Here is a 17,279-nt window from a genome sequence, read left to right on the forward strand (position 1 = left end):
ACTTTGCACTTCCTTAAAAAAAATAAAGTACGTATTTTATAATTATACTCAAAATAATGATAGTATTTTCAAAAGTTTTGGGAAATAATTTGAGGAATAAGCAGTTATTGATAAGGGTAAAACAAAAGAAAAAAAAGATTGTCTTTCTCTTAATTTAGTATGGTGGAAAAGTATAAGTAAAAATATATTTTTAGTATAATGAATCAGTAGAAGTAACCGGAGGCAGTATATGACAAAGAGCAACTTATTACTGCAGCTGTCACAAAGAGAATTAGAAAAAAGAAATAAATTTACCTACTTTGACACCTAAAAATTGATTATGTGTTGCAGATGGGATGAGATATATCACATAAAATAACCAATGTTCTTATATGGGGGAAAATCACGATTTATAATAGATTGTCAAAAAGAAGAGAAAGGCGCAAGTGATGTTACACATTATTGTAGACTATTATAATTTGAAACAAAGGAAGTCAAAAGACATACATAAATAAATGTTATGATTGTTGAAAAATATTAAAAAAACAAACGGATACGTATTGACTTAATCTATATAATAGATAGATGATAAAAGAGCCCCGGTGTCGCGATCCAAAATTCATTATAGGTCATGATAGCGCCTAACGCTGCCATTAGGCAAGCCAACGGTGATTGATCAATTTAATTACTCATTTTATTACTTTCGAAATCATAAATTTTAATGAGGAAGGAAGTTTACACTTTTAAATCCATGGGAACGTACTAAATTTGTATTTTATAAGAGAAATGGAAGGCGATGATAATATACTAAGGAGTAAGCACAAACTAGTATATCCCAAAATTCGGTGTCACATATGCATGAACATTTACTAAGGAGTACAATAATAATACAACATATGTCTAGAATGTAAACGAGACAGGATAAAATAAATACTACGATGGAGACTCTGTGGGTTGCGATGTGTAGCCTGGAATGCAGCCCACATAAATTCTCCTCAACAGTTGCACCTACGCGCCAAGATGATCATCAGATGAACATGTCGGATCCTTCACATTTTATGCAGAAGTGCAGTATGAGTACGTAAATCAACACCCAGTAAGTATCTAGCCTAAACCCGGAGAAGTAGTGACGAAGGACTGACATCGACACTTATTAGTGGTCCGATAAATCAATATGGTAAATCATAAACAGATAAGAAGCACAACAGTAAAAGTGAGGTAGATCTGTAACTAGTATAATCTTCCAAAATTTCTTTTAACGATATCAATTTCTCAATCTCGTATTCTATCTCAACAACTCAGAAATATCAAGTGTCAATATCAAACGGATAAGGAAATACCATATAAAGTGCAAGGCATCAGCGGAAGGAAAATCTCGTGAATATTCGGACTGCTAGCAATATAACGAACGATTATGCTGAGGTCGTACTGCCCGATCTCAGAAGAAATGATACTGCCAAGACGAACTGCCCGATCTCATCATAACATTTACACTGCCTAGGGTCGAGCGGCACGAACCATAGATGCATTTATTATACTGTCGAGGCAAACGGCCCGCTCCCATAAGAGTGTGGTACATAATCCGGTCGAGGCGTTCGGCCTGCTCCGCAAGAAAGGAAAGGAATTATCGAATTATGAGACACATGCTTACAATACAGTATATGAATACAAGGTGAGTATAACCTTTATCATTTCTCAAATAACTTGCCAACAACTCAAGGTAATAAGGCTCGGCCTAATATATATGTATATATTTCTTGATCAAGTTCAATTATATTTCAATTAATTAAGCCAGCAGAATGAGTTCAAATATTTCAAATATTACATGGTGAACTCCTAAGTCTACCCGGATATAAACATGCTTTACCTATGTACAGACTCTCGTCACCTCGTGCGTACGTAGCACTCACAACTAGTAGCAAATAACAATTACATTACCTATGGGGTAGTTTCTCCCTCACAAGGTTAGACAGGATACTTACCTTGCTCCGAAATACCATAACCGGCTCCAATGCCTCTCTAACACCTCAACTCCAAGTCAAACGTTCCGAAACTAGCCAAACAACGTGCAAATCAATCAAATATACTTCAATACTTACAATTTAACAATTTGTAAAAGTTTCCAACTTCGCTCGAAAAGTCAATAAAGTCAACCCTCGGTCTCATGTGCCCGGATTCCGAAAATTTTCAAAGATAAACTTTATCCATAACATTACGAACTCAAGTATATGATTTATTCCAAATTCTATGTCTAATTTCGTGTTCAAAATTCAAAAATACAATTCTAGGTGGTCTACCAAAATCCCACAAGTTCTACTAGTTTCCATGTTCTAATTCATGTATTTATGTATTTAACTCACAATGAGAAGAAGTCACCTACCTCCTGGTTGATGGTGAAAAAGGTGCTCCAAAATTGCTCCCAAGGTCGGCTCCCATGAAGAAATAGAGTGGTAATAAGCCAAACCCCGGTCTTTAAAATGACACCGCCCAGCACCTCCTTCGTCGCAGTCGTGGAAACATCATCACGATGTCGAAGGCCAAAAGCCAACTGCCAAAAAATCCTACATCCCATTCGTGTTGGCCTTCCCACATTCGTGATGCCTCCACGTCTCACTCATTCACGTTTACGACCCCTTGGTCGCGTTCGCGATGCACAAATTCCTCCCCAGCTCTAGCTTTTCTTCGCGATCGTGTCCTTTTAACCGCGATCGCGATGATTACCAGGAACACCAGAAACCAGCAACATCAAAACATCCCAAATTGCTCCAGAACCACCCAGAATCACACCCGAGGCTCCTGGGACACTGTCCAATCACACCAGCAAGTCTCAATATCTTATACAAACTTATCCAAAGGCTCAAAACGCTAGAAATAACATCAAAATCATGAATCGATGATCAAAATCTTTCTTTCAACTTTCAAACTTCGACGAACGTATCCGAATAATACCAAAATATTCCTAAATGACACCAAACTTTACACACAAGTCACAAAATATGATACAAACCTAGTCCAAGGCTCGGAATCTCAAACGGACATCGATAGCATAAAAATCCACTTCAAGCCAAACTTAGGAAATTCTAAAACCTTCTGTCACGACCCTAAATCCTGACCCGGTCGTGATGGCGCCTCTTGTGAAGACAAGGCCAGCCGACACTTCCCATATCCAATTATTATCAGTTAAACCATAAGAAATAAATCTAAAGTATGATAAAATAATCCAAAGTTAACAGATAATAGCATAATTCATGGAAAATAACCCAACACAACCCGATACCGGGGTATCACTAGTCATGAGCATCTAACAAAACGGAATAATCCAGTATATATAACTACAAATTTTGATAAAGAAACTAAGAACATGTAGAAGTAAGATAGGGAAGAGCTCTGGGCTGCGAATGGCAACAGCTACCTAGAGACTCCTCGGATCCACCTGATCCGGAAATGATCACCACTCGGGAGCGGGACCAGATATGTCTGAATCTGCACACGTGGTGCAGGGAGTAAAGTGAGTACTCCAACTCAGTGAGTAATAATCATAAATAAAGACTGAAAGCAGGAAATCACGTAAGGCACAAAGTATGCTATAATAAAGTAGTAAAACCATTTAAAACAGTAAACCAGTGAAAGATAGGTAAAATCTTTTAACTCAAATTTACTTCATACAAAGCCTTTTTAAAAAATTAAGCAGGTAATGTGACAGGCAAATAAGAAAAAGATAAACACATAAAGATTCGCCCCTCGGGCACCGTATCAACAAATTTGCCCCTCGGGCAACATCTTAGGACAGTACCAGCCCCTCGGGCAAACACATAGAATAATACCAGCCCCTCGGGAAATCACATAGAACAATATCAGCCCCTCAGGCTCAATCTCATATCACAATGGGTACCCGCGCTCACTGGGGGTGTACAGACTCCTAGAGGGGCCCCTTACGGCCCAAGCGCATATATCAAACCACCTCGTGGCATCATCACTAGGCCCTCGGCCTCATATCAATCAAGCCACCTCATGGCGTACATATCTCAGGCCCTCGGCCTCATAATCAGTATCAAATGTTTCCTCACACATAGGCCCTCAGCCTTACTCACTCAAAAATCCTCACAAGCCACTCGGGCAATAGTAAAACATGATTCTCAACCCAAAAATATCATTTAAAAGATTATGTAAGTGTTTAAAACAGAGTAAACATGGCTGAGTACGAAAACAGTGAAATATAACATGACTGAGTTCAAGTATAAAGTCAAAATAGTAAGGAAATACCAGTAAAAAAACAAGGCCTAAATATGGAATTCAGCCCAAATCATGATGATAGCAAATAGAATTCAGTCAAATACGCGGTAAAATAGTCATTCGGGATGGACTAAGTCACAATCCCCAATAGTGCACGACCCCACGCTCGTCATCAAGCGTGTGCGTCACTTTAATATAGCACTACGATGTGCAAATCCGGGGTTTCATACCCTCAGGACATCATTTACAATTATTACTCACCTCGAAGCGATCAAATCTCTAGCTCGCAACGCCTTTGCCCCTCGAATCGGCCTCCACTCGCATCGAATCTATCCAAAATCAGAATGATGACGTCAAAATATGCCAAGGGAACGAAGCCCAAGAGAAAATAATCAATTTACAACATAAATCCTGAAATTACCAAAACCCGACCTCGGAGCCCACATCTCAGAATTCGATAATTTTTACATCAATAGATTCCTTATCTCCCCACGAGTTCATACATATCAAAAGTTCCGAAATCCGACATCAAATGGTTCTTCAAATCCTCAAGCAAAGGTCTAAGTTTCCAAGCCCTAGTTTTCTCCAATTTTAGCCCTTAAATTCCATTAATCATAGCTCTAATCCGTGAAATAATAGAATAGGAACGAGTTTTAGGTCCAAATTCCTTACCTCAATAAATTTCCCTTAAAATCCCTCTTCAAAATCGTCCAAAAGCTCCCAAGCTGAATTAGAAATGGTGAAAATAGCTCAAAAATTGCGAAGGACACAATTTATACCTTCTGCCCAGACATTTTCGCATCTGCGGCCCTATAACCGCTTCTGCGGTTCTTCACTTAACGGCCAAAATCGCACTTGCGATCCACATTCCGCACCTGCGCCTTCGTAGGTACGGTCCCACAACCGCATCTGCGGTTCCTGCCAACATCACCTGTTTCCGCTTCTATGACCACTCCTCCGCATATGTGGCGTCGCACTTGCGGTCCCCAAGCCGCAGGTGCGGATATACCAGAAGACGCAAATCTGCAGCATCCTTCAAAATCCAAACTCCCTGTCAACCATCCGAAATCATACCGAGGCCCTCGAGACCTCAACCAAAGGCATTAACATAACCCAAAACCTTATATAAACTTGTACCAATCTTCAAAACATCTCAAACAACATCAAATCAACCAAAACACACCGGATTCAAGCCTAAGTTCCCAAATTCTTCCAAATTCCGCTTTTTATCAAAAACCCAACCAAACCACATCCGAATAACCTGAAATTTTGCACACACATCCCAAATGACACAACGGAACTACTGAAACTCTTGAAATTCTATTTCGACTCCTATATCAAAATCTCGCCTACCAACCGGAAATCGCCAAAATATCAACTTCGCCAATTCAAGCCTAAATCTACTCTGAACCTCCAAAACTCATTCTGATCCCGCTCCTAAGTACCAAATCACCTCCCAAAGCTATCCAAACCATCGGAACTCACATCCGAGCCCTCTAACACAAGTCAACATCTGGTTGACTTTTCCAACTTAACCTTCCTCAAAAGAGACTGTCTCAAACCTTACCAAAATCATTCCGGATTCGATCCGACCAACCCGATACCACATAACACGGATAAACAAAGCATAAAGAATCAGAAATGGGAAAATGGAGCGGTAACTCATAAGACGACTGGTCAGGTCGTCCCACCTTCAAAATGCCAATTTTCCACAATAAGCGCTAAAATGCTCCTAGGCGACCCGATACTCAACCCGAACATAAGTTTGAGACACTTAGTCTCTCTTAAAAAGGCTTAAGTTTGAAAAAGTCAATCGAATGTTGACTTATGTGTTAGAGGGATCGAATGTGAGCTTCGATGGTTCGGTTAGCTTCGGGAGGTGATTTGTGACTTAGGAGCGTGATTGGAATGGGTTTTGGAGGTTCGGAGTAGAATTAGTCTTGAATTGGCGAAGTTGATATTTTAGCGATTTCCAGTTGATAGGCGAGATTTTGATATAAGTGTCGGAATGGAATTCCAAGAGTTGCAGTAGCTTCGCCGTGTCATTTGGGATGTGTGTAAAATTTCAGGTCATTCGGACGTGATTTGGTTGGGTTTTTGATCAAAAGCGTATTTCGAAAGATTTTAGAAACTTAGGCTTGAATCCGATGTGATTTGGTAGATTTGATGTTGTTTGGGGTGTTTTGATGATTGGAACAAGTTTGAATAAGGTATTGGGTTATGTTTGTGCTTTTGGGTTGAGGTCCCGGGGGCCTCGGGGTGATTTAACATGGCTAACGGAAGAGTTGAAGTGTAATTGCAGCTGCTGAAGTTGCTGCTTCTGGTGTTTTTGCACCTGCGGTTTGGGGACCGCAGGTGCGGTGCCGCACGTGCGAGAGAATAGCCGCAGAAGTGGTTTTAGGAGGATTCATCAGGAGCCGCAGATGCGGTTGAAGGGCCGCATCTGTGAGGTCGCATGTGCGGAAGCTTGACCGCAGATGCGGTTTGGGTCTTTTAAGTGACTTCCGTAGAAGCGGACTAATGGCCACAAATGCGGTACTGCAGAAGCAGTTATGGGACCGCAGATGCGAAAAGGACTGGGCAGAATGTATATATTCCTTCCTTCGCGATATTTGAAGGGTTTAACCATTTTTGAACTCGGAATTGGAAGCTTTGGGTGATTTTGAAGAGAGAAATCAAAGAGACTTCGTTGAGGTAAGGATTTTGGACTTAAAACACATTTATATGGTAGAATTTCATGAATTAAGGCTGTAATTAATGGGATTAAAGGGCTAAAAATGGAGGATTAGGGCTTGAGTTTAAGAGGCCTTTAATGGAAGATTTAAAGGGTCATTTGAACTCCGATTTTGGTATTCTTGATATGTATGGACTCATGGGGAGATGAGGAATATATTGATGTAAAAAATTCTGAGTTTCGAGAAGTGGGCCCGGGGCTCGTGTTTTTGCTAATTTTGGGATTTTTGGTATTTTTCGATTGTTTTCGCTTGGACATTGTTCCCTTAGCATATTGTGATGTATTCGTTCTGATTTTAGATAGATTCGACGCAAGCGGAGGCCGATTTGAGGGGAAAAGGTGTCGCGGAGTAGTATTTTCACCGGTTTGAGATAAGTAACCATTGTAAATCTAGAACCGAGGGTACAAAACACCGGTATTTGACTTGATTTGATTAGAGCGGTGACGCACATGCTAGGTGACAAGCGTGTGGGCGTGCACCAGTAGGGATTGTGACTTAGTCTGTCCCATAGCGACTATTAAGCCGCGTATTTGACTTGGAAATCTTACATTATTCCGTATTTCAGTCTTTTATACTGTATTATGGGTTCTATGCCATGTCTGGGGCCTTGTGTCGACCTGTAGAAACCCTTAGGGGAATTTTGACTATTCTTCCGCACTTTACTTATTTGAAAACCATACCCTCAGTCATGTTTTTACCTGTTTAAATGATTAAAACTGGTTTTATCACTCTATTCCTAAATGCGAGGATTGTTTGGGCTGAGACCCCTACCTTCTATCATTGTGCCCGAGAGGCTGTGAGGTTAATGACTAAGAGAGGTTGAGAAACCAATTGTGAGGATATTATATGTATATAACATCAATATTCGGACGACTAGTAATATAACACACAATTATGTTGAGGTCGTACTGCCCGATCCAGAATAATATGTACACTGCCGAGGGTCGAGAGGCACGAACCATAGATGCATCTATTACACTGTCGAGTTGTTCGGCCCTCTCCACAAGAAAAGAAGGAAGTTATCGAATTACGAGACACGTACTTACAATACAATACATGAGCACAAAGTGAATATAACCTTTACCTTTTCTCAAATAACTTGCCAACAACTCAAGGTGATAAGGCTCAGCCTAATATATATATATATATATATATATCAATTTTAATTATAAATTCAATTAATTAAGCCAACAGAGTGAGTTCAAATAATTCAAATATTATATGATTAAGTCCTAAGTCTACCGGATATAAACATGCTTTAGCTACGTACGGACTATCGTCACCTCGTGCATACGTAGCACCCACAACTAGTAGCACATAACAATTACATCGTCTAGGGGGTAGTTTCCCTTCACAAGGTTAGACATGAGACTTACCTCGCCCCGAAGTTCCACAACCGGCTCCAACGCCTCTCTAAAACCACAACTCAAAGCTAAACATTCCGAAACTAGTCATATAATGTGTAAATCAATCAAAATATACTCCAATGCTTACAATTTAACAATTTATAATGATTCCCAACTCCGCTCGAAAAGTCAATAAAATCAAACCTCGGGCCCATGTGCCCGGATTTCGAAAATAATTATTACCCATAACTTATATAGTTTATATTCCTAAAATCATCCAATTTTGCCCATGAATTGATTCTCAAATCAAGAATATACCATCTCATAACTTTGAGGCTCAAAACACCAATTTCGACAATCCAAACACGGATAAAAATGATAACCAACAAAAATAATCCTGGAAATACATCCAAAAAAAGGTCATATATTTACCCCCTTGTTGAGACGAGAACAACGCCACAAAAATTACTTCAAACAGAGCTCTAGAACTCAAGATATGCTCAAAATACTAAAATGCTCGGTCTGTCCATTTATAACACTGTCCAGGTGATTTTTGTTTTTCGCCTTCGCCGGACACCTTTGCGTTTGCGAAGAGAAATTTTTCGCGTTGACCGGTCATCCCAAATTTTTTTCTTTGCGTTCGCGAAGAACAAAGTCCGTACCAGAAACCAACATTCTTTCCCGGCACGAAAATGCGCATAACTCTCTCATGCGACCTCGGAACTCGATGATTCTTGTTTCTATGGTTTCGTAATTACAATACGGATCTAATGGTTCAATCCAATCACAAAGCATATGTCGCTTTTTCAATATGGTACCCTTTATGTCCAAAGAAACGACATTGAAATATCAAATAAGAGCGCGATACAACCCAAACATAACTGAACACACTCGAGGCCCCGGGACCACGTCCAATTACACAAACTAGTCCCACCCAAAACATAACACGAATTTACTCGAGGCCTCAAATCACACCAAACAACATCAAAACCATGAATCGACGATCAAATCCTCCTTTTAACTTTCAAACATTCAAACTTCGACGAACGCGTCTGAATTACACGTAAACATTCTGGAATGACGCCAAACTTTACGCACAAGTCATAAATCACGATATGAACCTATTCCAAGGCTCAAAATCCCAAATGGACATCGATAACACCAAAACCCATTTCAAACCAAACTTAGAAAATTCTAAAACCTTCGAATTGTCAACTTTCACAATAAGCGCCGAAATACTCCCAGACCACTCGATACTTAACCCGAACATACACCCAAGTCCGAAATCATCATACGAACCTATTGGAACCTTCAAATCTTGATTCCGAGGTTGTTTACTAAAAAGTCAAACCTTGGCCAACTCTTCCAACTTAAAGCTTCCGAAATGAGAATTTTCCATCTGAATCAACTCCGAACTTCCCGAAATTCAATTCCGACTACACATGCAAGTCATATTACATAAAGTGAAGCTACTCAGGCCTCAAATCACCGAACAACGCACTAGAGCTCAAAACGACTGGTCGGGTCGTTACAACTTTATTCTTTGTGCTCTTCTTCCCCTTTTTTTTTTTAGAAATTCGATTTTTTGTCTAAATGTTGAGAAAGCAAATTTTGTTGTTAGTATAAAAATTTTATAAAATAAATTTAAAGACCTCTCAGTATGATTTCACCTTAGGCCACAAGATCTGTTGAGTCGCCCCTGCGTGAACATTTAGTTGATTATAGACTATGCAGATAAAAAAATTTGGGAAACTTATACAAATGTCCCAAATAAGTCTCAACTTACCAACTTCTAGTCATTAGTCATAGACTTACCAAAACTAGTCAAGCACTAATAAAAATTAAAAAATCAAATAAATAAGGTTCTTTCTCTCAAAAAATCACATGCAAAAATCACATTTCATATTTTTAAGCGTGATTAGCAACATTTGATGTAAGACGGAAAGGAAATTTCGTGGATGAGGTAGCAAATAAGGTGATGAAATACAAAAAAAATATTCCAAAAATCTAAGCAAAAAGGGAATTTTTTTCAATGGGAATAGTTGAAATTCATTGAAATTATATAGATAAGTCAATATACAAAATTTGAGGAAGATTGTTGATGATTTGGACTAGTTTTGTATCAAAATTCGTAATTAAGTCGTGTTTAAAAAAAATTGATCACGCACATATCTCAGACACAGGTATACATGGATATACATGTGATACACAATTGAAGCAAATATGATACATATGTGATACACAAATAATACATAGTGTGATACACATATCATTTTTTTTTCATGTGCAATTTTTTACTTCGAATTTTCAATTAAAACCAGCTCAAACCCAAAATTGAGATTCAAGCTCCTTAAGATGTACTTAATCTATTCTAATAATATTCACTCAAAAAAAAGTAAAAATTTGATTTTTTTTGTCACAAATAGTTATTTGGCTAATATTAGTAATTTTTTATGAATTACCTAATTTTTATAATGGACTATTTATTGCTGGTAGTTTCCCAAAAAAATTTGAATGAACATGAAAATATTTCTTTGCTGCTCATTCTATATATTTTTCCTTTTGCCCCGTTAAATATATTAGTCAAAGCTTTAAATTTGGTGCACCCATTTCATAGTTTCAACATCTATATGAGAACATTCTCAGAAAGCAAAACGAAGCTAGTATAAAAGGAGGGCAGGGGGTAGCGTAGTGGTGCCGCGGCCGGAATTCCAATGTCGAACAACAACAACCAGCCGCCGCCGTACCAACCGTACCGACAGAAAAAAGTTCTGACGGGCCACACGCTCGCCGTCTCTTGCGTGAAGTTCTCCAACAACGGCCAGCTCTTCGCCTCCGCCTCCTTGGACAAAACCCTAATCGTCTGGTCCACACAAACCCTAAACCAGCTCTCTCGTCTCGTCGGCCACTCCGAAGGCGTTTCCGACCTAGCATGGTCATCTGATTCCAGTTATATTTGCTCCGCCTCCGACGACCGCACGCTCCGTATTTGGGATGCACGCGCCGCCGAGTGCGTCAAAACCCTACGTGGACACACCGGCTTCGTCTTCTGCGTTAATTTCAACCCACAGTCGAATCTCATAGTTTCGGGTTCGTTTGATGAGACAATTCGGGTCTGGGATGTGAAAACGGGCAAGTCCAATGTGATTCTGGCTCATTCGATGCCGGTTACGTCGGTCCATTTTAACAGGGATGGCTCGTTGATTGTTTCGGGGAGTCATGATGGGTCATGTAAAATTTGGGATACGGCTTCTGGGGTGTGCCTTAAGACTCTTATTGATGATAAAGTTCCAGCTGTTTCCTTCACCAAGTTCTCCCCTAACGGCAAGTTTATTCTTGTTGCCACCCTTGAGGATAATCTTGTAAGTATTCAAGCATTATTTCCAAGTTCTTTTTACTCCCTCCTACCGTCTTTCGTTTCCTTTTTAGTCAGTATGAGATGATTTCTACCCTACCCACACAGTTTTCTATGATTTGTTTTAACTACAATTTTCAAACATCTTCCTTTATTTCTTAAACTTTGTACCATTCAAACACCTTCACATTAATTGGGACAGAGGGAGTACTGATTTCGTGTCTGTTTATGATTTACCTTTAACGGAATTCTGCGCAATTTAAATAGAGAGATTAGCAGGTAATACTATCTAGGTTGTGAGCTGATAAAGTTGGCGTCTTTGTTCATTTGACTTGGTTTCTAGGGCTCAACGGAAATTCTGTGATGGTTATTGACAGGAAGTTGAACACCAGGTCGAAGAATTTCTACCAATTAGTTGGAATTAAGGCTAAGTTGTTTCTATAAGTAGCCTAGTGGCTAGTGTTAACACTTGCATCAAGTTTGAATAAGGATAAGTGTGAGATCTAGAGAACCTTAGATAACCTCTAATGCCTTAAAGACAAAGACAAATTATTTACAAGTTTTGCAATAAACTGGGTTCGGATAAAAGTGAAATAGCTATAGAGCATTCATATAGTTGGCCTTAACTAGTTTGGGATTGAGGCGTTGTTGCTAGTGTGGTAGTATCGAACAACAACTAAACCTTTTGGAGCACCATTTCGTGATACAATTTCCTTTTAAGCACAGACAATTCGACTTGATTCAATTATGTTAACTTGGGCTTTCTTTTTTATTGTCCCCGAGTACAGAAGCTATGGAACTATTCTACTGGGAAATTCTTAAAGGTTTATGCAGGCCATGTGAACAGAGTGTACTGCATAACTTCAACGTTTTCCGTCACGAATGGGAAGTATATTGTAAGCGGCTCAGAGGACCGATGTGTCTATATATGGGATTTGCAAGGGAAAAATTTGCTGCAGAAACTTGAAGGACATACTGATACCGTCATTTCGGTAACTTGCCATCCCACAGAAAACATGATTGTCTCAGCTGGATTAGATAATGACAGGACAGTGAGGGTTTGGGTACAAGACTAATGAATGTCCTCGACTATGTATAGGTTAGCTCCTTCTATCCTACAAATACATAAATTGTTGCACTTATGATTGATATTGACTTTGCATCAGAATCTTCATTAACATATGAATTTTTTAGTAACAAGAAACAACTTTCATTTGATTTTTCTGGTGCTTAAATCATTTCATTTGTGTAATTTTTCACTTATTAACTTTGGCTTTTCCCAACATTGAGTGCAGCCTTTACCTCATAGATTTAGTTGAATGGTAATGGAAAAAATCATCCATTCGGTTATTCTTCTTTCTGTGTAAGTATAATAATTTTACAGTAGCCAAAAGATGGATTATCTGTATGTCAATTCTATAGTTTCATTTCTCTTGAAGGTATATCATTCAAGATTTTTCCAGCTGTTTCATATTGTGTACTTAACTTGTAGGTTTTGTCCAAGGACTTTCGCTTGTACTAGCTACTTTGCATAACCTGGTTGTTTTGGAGGGGCGTAACAGATGGCAGTGTTATCATGGCAGCGAGTCTTGTGTGTGTATGAATGGTCCAGTTATCTCATACTCTGGAAGTTGATGCCAGACAATTTTACTTTAATAAAAAACTGGCTATTGTATTTTCTTCTTTATATGTGAGAAACTAGATGGTGCCAGTCCTCCAGAATTTTGAGGGAGAAACATTTCGTGTAGAGAGGTTAAAATATATGAATAGAAGAATGATCTTGTTTCATTCATATGAGGAGTCCTACAGGGTCTGATAAGTGATAACATTTACAGCAAGGGCAAAAAGTTAGGTTATTATAATGAACATTGATCTCCTCATTGTGTCATGTGACCCACAGTTTAGAAATGCAAATACTGCAAGATGAATCAACGTCCATATTGCTCCTCAGTTGTGTCCCTTGCATTACTGGCCTTTTCTCGCTCCATATGTATCTTCCAGACCGTTTGTCACCCTCTTTCTTCTATCCGCAATCATCTCTGAGTATGACTGCAGAAAATTAACGATCTTGGTTAGGTGTATAGCAAATGTGTTTATTGCAATTAAAAACTAAATGACACCTCCAGTTTATCCATTTAAGAAACCAAAGTGATCTTACAATCCCAACATGCAAAAGTAAACCATTCAGCCGTTTCATGGTTAGTGTTGAGATTGATCCAAAGCAGTCTGTTCAAATAAACCTAATTCGCCATCAAATGCTAAACACGACAGAATTATTAAGATATAGATCAAAGCAACAATGGATGTAACATGTGCATGCATTGCCGCAAACAATCTTCCACCTGCTCCATCCAACAGAAAAAACTTATGCAAAATCCTCAGATAGGCAACTTATGCAAAATCCTTCAGGTAGGTGTTGAGAAATATTAAGGAACCAAACATGATATCATATCTTAGTCGACAAGAAGAGAGGAGCAATATAAGGGAGCGTGGCTCACTGTATCATTAAAATTGCTTGTGCAATTGGGAGATACAGAGATGATTTCACAAAATATTACAGAGATGACTGCACTAAATAACCCTTGTTCTCAGTAGCTTCCAAGTATAGGGCGCCGATTAGAGCAAAAGCATCTACTATGAATTTTGCAAATTTAGCTGTATTTAATGCAGATTTAATCACAAAGATATTGGTCATAGCAATATCGAGTTAGTCAAAACCAGTGGAGTAATAGATAAAAAGAAAAACAGATTTACCTTGGGGTAAGAATAAAGAAAGATGTACCACCATGCCCCAATTATAGTCATCACTACTGCAGTGGCTACAGCCGAGTGTAAAATCAGCCAGCTCAAGCTAATTATCACCGCTCCGGTGAGAGTTATTGTCCAAGGTTGACACCTACCATGAAAAGAGTATTCAAATTTTGCAGAGAGCATACAGAGAAATCTAATCATTAAACATGTGAAAGTGCAGATATAGAGGAGAAAACTAAAGGTGGAATATAAATTCTAATCCTTGTGGTAACAAACAGCAAAAGGCTCCATGTTCAATTGCATTGTTGTCAAAGGCTCAATTAAGGTTCGCTTCTTCATTAAAGTTAAAAGTTTGACAGAGAAACCTTAGGTTTGAGTCGCATAATCCAAAAATTGTAAGTTAAAAATCACGAAGAAATGGCGAAACAACGAATTAGACAAAGGTAAATGTAATTGTGAAAAATTACCAGGAAGGCTTGGTGTCCCAGACAGAATCATACTCTAGGGAAAGATAATTGAGATAGCTGTCCATATCCTCAACGACGCCGTTTTCGTCGAAGAACGCTGAGTCCTCTTTTGGGTCATTAGAATTGATTCCACGAAGTGAAGTACTTGTCCTTGAACGTTTAGAAAATTTGTGAGAGGAAATGGCAATTGACTGAAGTTTTGAGGAGAACTTAGAATCGGAAAGCTGGGAACGAGCAAAGCAGTGAACCGGCGGTGCAGGTGAAAGCAGCGGCAGAAGAATGGAGGAAGAGATACTTTGAGCTACTGTCATCCTTTTGTTTCCTCAGCTCTATCCAGTTCCGACAAAAAATCATCTCTTTTTCTATTTGGGCTCGCCCGAATTGTACCCGCTACGGTGCTTCCAATTTATTTGTATGTTCTTTCTTTTTTCACATTTAGGGGTCGCTTGGTACGGTGTATAAGAATAATGCGGAATAAGATATATTAGTAAGGTAGAGATTAGTAATGCATGAGTTAATAATGCAAGCATTAGTTATGCAGTTATTATTTTTTATCTATTGTTTGGTGTGGTGTATTAAAAATTATAATGCATTTCATAATTTTTAAGAAAAATAGTTATTTACAAAAATGACCTCCATATTCTCTAACTTTAAGGGACTTTAAGAATAATTTTGTCTTTAACCATACTAATGCATGCATTAATAGCCTTGGTATTATTAATGCAATGATTTTCTATGCATTACTTATACATAGGATAATACCAAGTATGATGTATAACTAATACGGACATTAGTTGTACACAGGTTGAAAAAATGTATTAAACAAGGTATTAGTAATACATAGCGCTAATACTTGCATTATTTTTTCTAATACCTCCTACCAAACGATCCATTAATCATTTGGTATTTGAATTCAATTATTTCGAATAATTTGTATTCATATCGGATAGGTGTCGAAAAATGTATTTTCACAATTTGAATCTAAAACCTCTAGTTAAATTTGAATAGATGAATGAACCAGTGCACCTCTCTATGAATTTTTTATTTTTAAGTTTAACTATCCGAGAAAAATAAATTCATTGGTCCCTTGGTCTAATATTTACTGAGTGTTTTTTTTTTCCTCTTTTCTTTTCTTTTTTCACTTAAGCATTATTAAGTGCAAATATTTATTGCCTAAGAGATTTCTTAAGTAGGGGAAGGTATGACCAAAAAGTTTTTGGTCCTTTTTGTTAAACGAATTTAATAATAAGATAGAGGATAAATTTTAGCCAAAGACAATCGTTTCTAAATCAGGAATCACAAACAGGTATAAACCATTATAGTTGATCGTGAAAGGCCAATATAGTCCCGCTTGTACTCTACAATATGATGAAAGATGGCAATTTACATAATATCAAATGGAAAAGAGAAATAACAACAGAAGCGATTCACCCGACTGTGACTAGACATATCTGTATTTTCTTGAGAAGGTTGAATTACATATGATTATCAAGATTCTAAGCTGTTGGATCTGAGGTCATGAACCATCTTTCCTCTCCGAAAGGTGTTTTTTTTTTTGGATCTTTGGACCTTCCCCCCATCCCGTTACTCTCTCTCCTAGTATTTATATAAAACACTTTCATTACCCATCGATCCTTAACCAATGTACCCCCCATCTTTTTAATATCCTGTGGAATAATCCTTTAAAATGGCTAAGTGTCGAACTAGGCGTACGAGCCTCATGAGTGCTCGACTTCAGCCATAGCTGGACTGCTTGCCGGTGTATTGCTTTCTAAACGTGACTTCGGCTTGGCCAACCCCAGGCTGTTCTCTCTTAAGTAGACTTTTTTTATCAGATTTTGACTCATACAGTTAGTCCCTCCGCCTACGGGGGTCGTCTGCAGATGAGCTCGATGGGCGGACCCCGCTGGTTTGCGAGTTGAGAAATCTGAGCATCTTGGTCGAGGTGAGAACCCTTGATGGCGAGATAATGATGTGACGCTTTGAGAGTTGATCCTGACCGTTACGTCAGTTTCGAATGAATTCAATATGTCATGCATCATTATGGCACACGTTTCCGATGCGTTAGGTCATTACATGTGCCTCTTCCGTTCTGGAGTTAATGTGGCGGCATTTGATTTTTCCGCTCGGGCTGGCTGTGTTCTTATAAATAGAAAAGAAAATTTCTTATTTGGGTTACTGAGTTTCTTGATCCTTCGAAAAGCTTCAAGCTTTCCCTTCTCCTTCTTCCGATTCTTGCGTTTTCATCTCCCTTCCTATAAAGTTTCCGGTCATTATTACCCTCTCTCATCAGCACTCCTCATCTACGCAACCAACAAGGAGATGGCTAGTGCATCCTCTAACTCTGATAGAGTCGCCGACGCCGCTGCGTCGAAAACTGATATACCCTTTCATGAAGAAGGGGTAGTCATGG

The 17,279-nt window shown here is 38.7% G+C and overlaps 2 protein-coding genes across 2 annotated transcripts; one reads left to right on the top strand and one right to left on the bottom strand.

Annotated features, from left to right (window-relative positions):
* The first annotated feature begins 10,805 nt into the window (after nucleotides 1–10,805).
* LOC104243193 (COMPASS-like H3K4 histone methylase component WDR5B) lies at nucleotides 10,806–13,440 on the top strand. The gene is made up of 3 exons (XM_009798347.2): nucleotides 10,806–11,655; nucleotides 12,437–12,747; nucleotides 13,141–13,440. The coding sequence occupies exons 1-2, from the start codon at nucleotides 11,008–11,010 to the stop codon at nucleotides 12,722–12,724; spliced, it is 936 nt and encodes a 311-aa protein (XP_009796649.1). The 5' UTR covers nucleotides 10,806–11,007; the 3' UTR covers nucleotides 12,725–12,747; nucleotides 13,141–13,440.
* LOC104243194 (uncharacterized) lies at nucleotides 13,410–15,249 on the bottom strand. Its single transcript, XM_009798348.2, has 3 exons — nucleotides 14,867–15,249; nucleotides 14,403–14,544; nucleotides 13,410–13,697 (listed from the first exon to the last, which is right to left on the bottom strand). Exons 1-3 carry the CDS (start codon nucleotides 15,175–15,177, stop codon nucleotides 13,614–13,616), a joined length of 537 nt encoding a protein of 178 aa, XP_009796650.1. The 5' UTR covers nucleotides 15,178–15,249; the 3' UTR covers nucleotides 13,410–13,613.
* Nucleotides 15,250–17,279: the final 2,030 nt, after the last annotated feature.

Source organism: Nicotiana sylvestris, chromosome 9, assembly GCF_000393655.2.
Source record: "Nicotiana sylvestris chromosome 9, ASM39365v2, whole genome shotgun sequence".
NCBI lineage: Eukaryota > Viridiplantae > Streptophyta > Magnoliopsida > Solanales > Solanaceae > Nicotiana > Nicotiana sylvestris.

Coding starts and splice junctions, on each gene's coding strand:
- LOC104243193 (XM_009798347.2), top strand. CDS start 11,008: ATGTCGAACAACAACAACCAGCCGCCGCCGTACCAACCGTACCGACAG. Junction 11,656..12,436: donor CCACCCTTGAGGATAATCTT/GTAAGTATTCAA, acceptor CCCCGAGTACAG/AAGCTATGGAACTATTCTAC.
- LOC104243194 (XM_009798348.2), bottom strand. CDS start 15,177: ATGACAGTAGCTCAAAGTATCTCTTCCTCCATTCTTCTGCCGCTGCTT. Junction 14,545..14,866: donor TGGGACACCAAGCCTTCCTG/GTAATTTTTCAC, acceptor TTTTCATGGTAG/GTGTCAACCTTGGACAATAA. Junction 13,698..14,402: donor TTCTTTATTCTTACCCCAAG/GTAAATCTGTTT, acceptor AATTTTCTGCAG/TCATACTCAGAGATGATTGC.